General features: G+C 34.4%; 1 protein-coding gene across 3 annotated transcripts in view; it reads right to left on the bottom strand.

Annotated features, from left to right (window-relative positions):
• Nucleotides 1-76: 76 nt before the first annotated feature.
• The window catches only part of LOC111033117 (probable serine/threonine-protein kinase kinX), a 31,516-nt gene continuing 21,849 nt past the window's right edge, over nucleotides 77-9,743 (bottom strand). For 2 of the 3 annotated variants that reach the window (XM_022313711.1, XM_022313714.1), the window contains 8 exons: nucleotides 5,458-6,271; nucleotides 4,954-5,394; nucleotides 4,440-4,881; nucleotides 4,163-4,348; nucleotides 3,595-3,761; nucleotides 2,005-2,097; nucleotides 1,770-1,946; nucleotides 77-843 (listed from right to left, as the gene is read on the bottom strand). In XM_022313711.1, the coding sequence (XP_022169403.1) occupies nucleotides 802-843; nucleotides 1,770-1,946; nucleotides 2,005-2,097; nucleotides 3,595-3,761; nucleotides 4,163-4,348; nucleotides 4,440-4,881; nucleotides 4,954-5,394; nucleotides 5,458-6,271 (2,362 nt within the window). In that variant the 3' untranslated portion in view covers nucleotides 77-801. The remainder of the gene's footprint in view (nucleotides 844-1,769; nucleotides 1,947-2,004; nucleotides 2,098-3,594; nucleotides 3,762-4,162; nucleotides 4,349-4,439; nucleotides 4,882-4,953; nucleotides 5,395-5,457; nucleotides 6,272-9,743) is intronic. The other variant, XM_022313713.1, reaches the window with a different exon arrangement.

Raw genomic sequence — 9,743 nt, 5'->3', positions numbered from 1 at the left:
ATGGTTCTATCCATATTTTGAATGTGATATTAGGGTTTTAAATTTAAATAATATTACACTCAGAAAACTGAATAAATAAAAAAGAAAAAACATATAAATAATAAACAAACAAACAAATCCTAAGAACTAATCAATATGCTATATACAATACAATATTATAACAAGTAATGGAAACCTTAATGGTTAGTACAAATAATTTAAATATTTCATTTTATATTTTAAGCAAGTGCATCATGTTCATGAGTAAATTCAAAAAGAAAACCATGAGCCACTATAAATTTCTCTATTTCACATTAAAAAAAAAAAAAAACAATAATAATTGTACTTGTATCAATTTAACAACAAGCATACCGCGGGTGTTTTAATTAACAGTCATTGACCCACGGTATTTTATGTATTCAAAATAAGACTCTACGATTCTAATACACGCACACACAGTTAAGCTAATGGTGGAATTAGGAAATTATTAAGACGTATATAATATAATTTATAAAAAAAAAAATAATAATAATAATATATACACATAAATATATATCATATACTTATAAATAGGTATATTATAACAATTTGTCAGTTCCTAATAAAGATTAATTTTATGTGTATAAATGTTAAATATTCATACATATATTATACATTCATACACGCAAATAGTAAATTGACTTAGATTCACACCAAGGGTCTGTACTCAAGACCAAAGTCAACTACTAAAACGATTTAGGTAGCCAGCTACCAACTTTAAATTGTTTAGTTTAATCTTTAAGAGATCTTTTTTGGCACAAATGTCACATTTAAATAATTAGTTTAACCGCTACAGACTTCTGAATGATCATCCCAAGCATCAATCTGTAAACAAAATAAATATAATTTTACATTTTAGTATGTAGTTTAATTTTTATTTATTACAACTAAAAATTCAAAATACCACTAAATAATCTTTTATATATTTATTACAACTTATCAGTTTCTTAAATATAAAGATTTAATATAAAAATCATTTCATTTTATTGCGTTCATTTAGTAAATAAGAATATATATTTGTTTAATGCTTTAAAATCAGTAATATGTCAGTAATTAATATTTAAGCTATTATTATATATAATAAATATAATTATAATATAATTTATATGCATTCTACTAAAACTCAATTAGTTAACTATAATTCCGTTAATCGGATATATCTTTAACATAATGCATCAACTAACATTTATAACATTACAAATTCCAACGTAACATATAAATGTAGGTATTTAATTTACATAAACATAGCTATCACATTTTCTTTTATGGAGGGGATGTTCTATGGTATTGTAGTCATATTATTCATCGATTGTTAGGGGAACCTACAAGATATTTGGTCACCATGGTAACTAATGCAAAAATCAGTCAAAAAAAATGTTATATACAGCCATTAAATTTAGATTTCACTTGAAATGGTAGACCATAGTAGTGACACCAATGAAAGTATTTTATTAAAATTTACTAACTCTATCAAGGAAGGTAAACAAAGTCACTAAAAAACATCTTTTCCGATAAAGCTGGCACTGTGATAATAAACTGGCCTGGGGTAATCATTTGCCTGTATGTATGTTGTATGTACTCAAAGAAGGTTAAGTAACAAAAAAGTTATCTAGTTACTTTTTTAATTTGTAACTTGTAACAATACATTAAAATCAAAATAAAACAATTTAAAATTTCTGACAAACAATAGGTTATCAAAAAGGGAAATATTTTTTACTAAAAAACTATAACTAAAGTGTAATATCACATACTTGACAGTCTTTACTGCAGTACCATTGATTGCCACATCCAGCACAAACAAATTGTGCAGGTTTTTGCATACAACCTTGACACTGTGGAGCACTAGATGGAGAGTTTGCATTCATAACATCTTGTCCTTCATCAATAACTAGTCTATCAGAAGCATCTTCATCATCTACCTGAGCAGGCTAAAAAAAAAAAAATTAACAATACTTATGTAAATATTTTAGGGTAGGTTAATCATACTGGTATATTTGATGAACAACTTGGTTTTTGTTGAAAAGTTGAAGACATCGACGTACTCTGAACCGGAGTAATAGTTATTTCATTACGGGATTGCTAAAATATAAAACATTTAATTAGCATAATATTTACTATTGATAACAACATAAATGTGTACAAAAATCTTTTGTGAATGTTAAGTGATATTTGATTTTCTTAACCTCCTTTGTTTGTATCCAACACTTTTTTAATTGTTAAGGTGTGTATTGGCAGAGTACCATTTGGTTCAATAGCTTAGTTAATTTGCCCATTTGGCAGAAAATATAATTAGGCTCACACATGGTTCTGCAATATATAGTTATGAGGGGGAGAGCGGCTCCTTTTCCTAGACAGTTGCCTGCCTAGAGAAACCGTACTATAAAATAGTATAATATAATAGTTATCATGATAAACTCATTAAGTTAAATTTCCAACATAAAGGATAAATACAAGATAAAATGGTATTAGGTATAATGAAAGATTTAGCTAAGATGAAGTTATAAGAAACAAATTAACAAACATACGCACGAATACGTCACAATTTAAATGTTTTTTTTTTTTTTATTAAAATATAACTTTTTTTAAATATATCATTTAATAAGTAATTGTAGTTATGTAGTAATTATTTTTAATAAAATATTGATGTAATTGAATTGGTTCAGTGTTCTTAATTTGTTGTATTGTATTAGTACAAATATTAAAATGTAGCATATTTTGTTTTTTCTAATTATTACTCAACATCTTTAGAGTAAAATTGCTTTTGTTTCTAATTTAGGAGTGTCAAAGTTTCAAATTAGATAATAGTAATTAATTAAACAATTACTAGGTGTCATACTAAAAATTTTTTAAAAATGATTAGCAAACTAATAAGTAATTTTTTAATTTGTGAAATACCTGTAAGTTATTAAAATTAAACTTATTTGATCTATGTTATTATTATTATTTTAATATTTTTACTAACATAACCATCTTATTGTTAATACTTCCTTATTTGATTATGTGCAAAATACGGTAAGCAAGATATTGGTTGTACAATTTTCAATGTTGTACGAATATTTTATTTAACTTTTAACAGTTTTTTATTAACTTGTATGGACAGCTGAGCACCTCCGAAATGTGTATTGTAGTATCTTTGTAAATAGTTTTATCTAGGCAATAGTTAAGAGGTAATGTTTTTTATTTTCTGTTAACATTAGAAAACCCTATTCACAAAACATGGAAAAATATTGAAGAAATGTCAGCATGTTAGTTATAAGAATGTTATGAATTAATGATAAATCATTGTTTTTCAATTGAATATTACAAGAAACCACTATAATTTACCGATGTGCATCTTCTAAAATCCAATTCCTGTAACCTGTCTGACATTATAAAATTACATTATGAATTACAATTTTTATTTTCATAAAAAATACTTTTTTAATCCTATTAAATCAATATTTAATAAAGACCTCATCTAAATGTTAATGTAAGTATATAATGGAACTTATAAATAGTGATAAAAAAAAAAGGTTTATGGTATTGTAAGGTATCTGTAAGTAGCAATTTCACTTTAATAATTGAATTAGTATTTACCGCATTGGAAGACACAACAGTAGCTGCAGGTGCTTGACGTTTTCCTCTACTTTGCTTGCAACGTTCTGGTGCAGTTAACAGTCTTGCTAATGTAGGCGAATAATTGGTTGGAGGGTGTGACATACTAAGTGGTAAATGGTGTGTGCCAGCGCCTTTAGTTAGAATTCCTATAACAATAAATTTATAATTATCACCAAAAATACATCAAATTAATTAATAGGAATATAAAACATAAAACCTAAAAAAAAATGATGGATGGAGTTTTTTTCACTTTGTAAATAAGCATTTGTCTACTAATTTATAGCCTTTCAATTTTTTTAAGAAAGTCACCTTTATTGGTTTTTCAAGGTTTATATTCTTAATCCAACTATGTAGGAATTATGCATACATTAATGTTATAAAACAAAGATATTTCTAGTTTATGATTGGCAATCATTTAAATATATCGATCTTAATGTATCAATATTCATTATGAGCTATCAATATTATGATAGGCCAAAAATATCATTCATGAATACAAATTTGAAGTATTTCTTACTTAGTATTAAATCTTAATGATAAAAATTACCATGCAATAGAGATGTTGGCTGTGGTTGTTGTTGTATTTGTTGTTGCTGTAGTTGCTGCTGCTGCTGCATTGGCTGCGAAACTGGATGCAATGTAACTTCTGGAAAAGCAGGAACATCTTTAAAACGATTATGTTCAGACCCATGTTCCATAACATTATTTGGAACTCCATGGGTGTTTGTGATAGCTGAACAAAACACAATATTATTTAAAAATATTTAAATTCCAATAAAATTATTTAGTTAATAAATACATAATTACCCCTTTATTAAACTTACTAGTTTTAAAATTCCCATCACTGGCATGATGAAGTGGATTACCGAAACCCATAGGATTTGGATAACGTAATGGAGCTGAAGATGTAGGTACTGAAAAATCATTGGCAGTCACCTTCCTACGGCCTCTTTTAGTCACAGCTGTTTCAGGATTTTTTGATCGATGATCAGCAATAATTAGTTTGACATCTAATATAGGACCTTGACGGCCTTCTTTATGATTGTTGGTTGCAGAAGGCTTAGGCAGTATTGGTCTTTGAACACGGTTGGTGCGGTTTACTCTATCTGACACTATCCATTCATTGGACTGAGCATTAGATGACGAAGCAACTGGCGTGATACTAGTGTTAGATGATGAAGAGGCATAAATATTCTGATCAAAGTTATTAATTGCAGACTTTTCAAGTTGATTATCACCACGGTTCTCAATAATATCTAAAATATTCTGATAAAAAAATGAATTATAAATTAATAATTTATCAATAAAATATAAATATATTCAACTATGTTATAATACCTTTTCGCTTAGTATATGTTCGGGCTGACTTAAATTAATTTGAAACATTTCTGGTAAATTCCAGTCTTTGCTGTTGTCTGTCTTAATAGCATCAAGTTCTTTCAGTTTAATCATTAATCGTTCAATAATTTCTTCCTTAAGTTTTTGTAACCTGATCAAAGTCACTAACTCATCACGTTTTGTCTGCGCTATTTCTGTGATTACTTTTATTTCATTTTGTATTTTCTCTACATTTCTATTTAATTCGACTTCATTTTTACCACTAGACTGTACAATATTTTTGATCAATCGTTCTCGAGTATCGTCTTTCAATAAAGGTTGGTCTTCATCAGATCGTAACTTTTTAGTTTTGGGTAAATCATTATCACTGCTAGCTCCACTTACAACACTAAGTTCATCGTGACTAGCAGCAGACCTCTTGCGTGCAATTGGTTCATCTATCTGAAAATTACATAATAATGAAAAATATATAGGCACCTAATGAAATTTACATTCAATAAATACCTGCTTAGGTGAGAGTGTATCTGTACTGATTTCACTAGACATATCCTCTTCTTCGATAGCTTTACGGTTGACTTTTTCAGATTTGAAGTGTTTATCATCTTCTGTAAGTTTTACCTCCCCATTCACTGGATTTGTTTCTTCTTCACTGTTCTTTAATGCTTCATTACTAGTTGTGATAACTTCATCCTTGTGATTTGCATTACCGTTAATAAGTTTTTCAATTTCAGGAGTTTCTACATCTTCTGTGACTTCTGGTGGTTCGTCAACTTCTAAAGTTTCTTTCTTAATAACCACATCTTCATTAGTTTGATCTTCAGTTTCATCAATCTCCATAGGCTTAACTTCTTCATCTTTGTCTTCATTTACTATAGGATCATCATCATTAGTTTTAGAAGTTTCATCATTAATAGTTTCTACTGATTTTTGTTCCTCAGACACCCCATTTTTCACAATTTTATCAGTACTTTTGGATAAAGAATCAGTCTTGTTTTCTGGCTCTTTTTCAATTTTATCCTTTTCTTTTTCTGATTTTTCTTCTTCATCATCATCATCTTCATCTTCATTATCCTCTTCATCATTTTCTTCTTCTTCTTTTTTAATTACAACTCCAGGGGCTTCATCAGTTTCAATAGTATTGTCTATAGTAGTTCCATTTAACTTTTTGTGACTATCGCCATTTACTTTTGTAGTAGTTTCCAAATCATCGGTCTTTGTATTTGAGGGACTAGTGTCGACAGACATTTCGCTGTTTGCACAATCATCTGCCGGGATCGGCATGCGACTAATTTGCATCTCGTCTTCTATAGTGAAATATCTGAAAAAACAAAAGTTATTAACCATCAAACCGCTTTGGCACAACATTACATTACAAGAAAATGTTATTGGCCATCACTACAACAACCTTATCTCCAAATAACCAATTTTAAGATAAAAAGATCATTAATGACATCTATCGACTAATTCGACTATCAGACAATGACAATGAACAGTATGCAGTACATTAATCAATTATCATTTACCTACACGTTTTACTATATACGTTACGTACCTACCTATTCGTTATTAAATATTTTCTTATCTAAGAAATTATAACAAACTCACACCTCAACAATCATAGTGGTAACTAGTGAGCATACACAAATCGAACACGAGTAGTCTATTGAATTCAGAAAGTGGCAAGAGAGTATGTAAGCGGGTAGGGCAGACGATCGAGGAGTATAATACCTATAATCACCAGTACCCGCTGCAAGCCGACTGGAGCAAAACGTAGCACAGACCGACGAAAGGCCGGTGTAGACGACAGTTTGGCGTCAATCTGTGAAACCAGCTACCGACGGGTCGAAATCCTGCTGGAAATCCTTCTACAGTCGGTTTCGACGAGAGGCCCTTCCACTGAACCGGACGACAATCCGATGCACATTCGAGCAGGTCTCGACGACGGAAAATATCACAATATATATATAGGTACGTTAAATTGCAGAAGACGACGTGGGCAGGAACGGGAAATGCGACAAAGAAATTGAACCAAAAGTCCGATCGACCTGTGGTCACACTTTCGAGTAAGAGGTACCTACTCCACGCACACGGCGAGAGCGTAATGAATTCATCACTGCGGTCCAGTTTCCCATTCGACTCGCACAGTTCGTTTACCTCGGCGGCGGCGGCGGCGGCGTGCGCGCGCGGTTTGTCCTACTTAGACGCCGTCGCTGCAACGACAGCCGCGATTGCAGTCGTCACGGCCGCACGCGCGAAAATAAAAGCGACAAGCAGCGAACAGCGTACGACGACATGGGTAATAACAACAACAACAACAACAACAATAATAAAAAAAAACAATAACAATAACAACAAAATAATACCAAAAATATGGTCACATACGTACCACACGCGCACGAAACACGGTTATCAAAATTCACGACACATGGGAACGACGGGCGACGTGGATCGCGGGTGGACTGCAGCAACTGACTGGCACTAAGACGGAGATCTGAGATACGATAGATTTCCGACACAATAAACTAAGACGGCGAAAACGTCAATCGAAAAAAAAAAAAAAAAAAAAACAATCGCGTAAACAATAACGGCGACGGAAACGGCACCCTACGCGGGAGCGGACACGACGACACGAACGATCCGATTGGTCCGAAGGAATCGCGCACACAGCGAACGAAACGTAGGGACGGCGCGTAGCGGCGGCGGCGGTTCAAGGCTAACGTCGAGTGAGCGCCGAGCGGAGGTGACGGACGGCCGCGACCACCGAGAGAGAGACGAGCGCTATAGGCGGCGGCGGAGCGAGCGAGACGGCGGCCGTGCCGGTGCGACTGAGAGAGCGGAGCGATCGTCGGCACTCGGCGGACGGACGGACGGACGACCGAGCGAAACGGATACCGCGCGCGCGGCAACAGGCTTGCAAACGTCGCGGCCGCACATTACCGTGCCGGTGGAGTCACGACAGTTTTCACGGCGGACTTTGTCATTTTAATAATAATATTACACCTACCTACCTAGTACCTACCTATATGGGTCGAGGCCTTTGCCGGTTCTTATTCCGCAGCGCAAAGTCCACCACCACCGCTAGGCGATGTTCGTACTCCTTGTTATTAACTTATCATTACGACATTACGATGTGTAAATAACGGCATGCTACGACGGGAAAAAACGGTTTTTGGGAGGGGCTCGCCGGTCGAGCCCCCCTATTAGGACGGACCGACTCTGCGGTGTGCGGGCTGCGAGTTCCGCGAGGGGAACGACGGGGAAAATTCAAACGTGGAGAATACCGAGGTAGATTCGTTACAAGTCTCGAGTCGAGTTCATTTGAAGTAGAATGAAAATAATATTATACACTATGCTTTTCACCAACGCTATAAAACCCAGTGAACAGTTCTGTATATTGGGCACCCATATAGAGATTCGAGTCACCATTGCCGTGATGCATAATAGCAACAGAGCTGACTCTGATTGCACACAACGCAAACATAACAATAATCATAGTATAAGGAATAATTATTCCTTATACTATGACAATAATATATTTCTTATTATATTGTTATTATTATATTATTTTGTGCGCATCGTTCGGCTGCCACGGGCGCGATTTTCAACGAAATGCAGTTCGGTAGGACGACGCGCGGCGTGTGTGCGCGCGTGCGGTTGCGACGAAGGGCAAAGCAAGGACGTTGCCGGGACCGCCGTCGTCCGAGGCAGACGCGCAAAAACATTTTTACCCGACGATGACGACGACGACGACGACGCCGCCGCCGCAACCACCACACCGGCGGAGCGGTCCGCTTGACCTTGAGCGAGACCTGCTGCACTGCGCATATTATTAAAATATATATTGCATACGCGTAAATACCGCATAGGCACATACCACATGCCACGGATACGTAGTCGTCGGCCACGTTGGTGGTATATTATAATATTTAGCGGGTATCGGTGGACGTTGGCGGCGGTGGCGGTGGTGGTGATGGTAGGTGGAAGTCAAACCAAAAAAATTGTAGTTGGGAATATTTTTTTTAGTCGTGTATTTCAGTAAATTACATAATAATAATATGCTGATTATACTTGACGTTACTTTATTAATTTCGTTCCTTTCGGACGACACTAGACAATAATGGAACGACATCGACAACCGGCGAACGAAATCTCCCTATACAACAATGCGAACGTCTATATTATAATATAATACAGCTCGAAGTCACACCTGCAGCACACCACACTGTACCGCAGTGGCATATCCAGGGCAGGTTTTTCCGGCGATTTCACCGCCTTCCCATACCGTTTCGGAATATGCTTCTCAAAGTGCGAAGTGAAATTGATGACAATGTTTATACTTTTTTTATGAATGCACCGTAACAAACTCATTAGGTACCTATTCTACAAAAAAAAAGATATAATTGTTCCGATCAAAAAGAATCTTTGTATATGAACACAGTTATTCAATCGCTCCCTGCCGATATTCGGATAATCGGGTGCTACAATATTATTGCCACTGCTACCTTCTGAGTTTTGAATTATTGTTCGCTTTTTTTTATGTGATATTAAACCGAATGTTTAAGCCTAAATGTTGGGTTTTATATCTACGTGTTTAGGACAAAGATTAAAAATGCATCAATAATTTGGGCATGAATCATTTATTATATAGTTACAACTCTACATGACCCTGCGTTGTTGTACATATACTACATAGCCTCATAGGTATAAAGGGACCACTTTTCACTATACAATGGTTGATAATTATATTATATGTACTTATCGTTACCTATACCACACAATTTCACTTCGAT

The sequence above is a fragment of the Myzus persicae genome, unplaced genomic scaffold, assembly GCF_001856785.1.
Source record: "Myzus persicae strain clone G006 unplaced genomic scaffold, MPER_G0061.0, whole genome shotgun sequence".
Classification (NCBI taxonomy): Eukaryota; Metazoa; Arthropoda; class Insecta; order Hemiptera; family Aphididae; genus Myzus; species Myzus persicae.
Note: the sequence above shows the minus strand (reverse complement) of the source record. Positions and strands in the feature narration are given on the sequence as shown.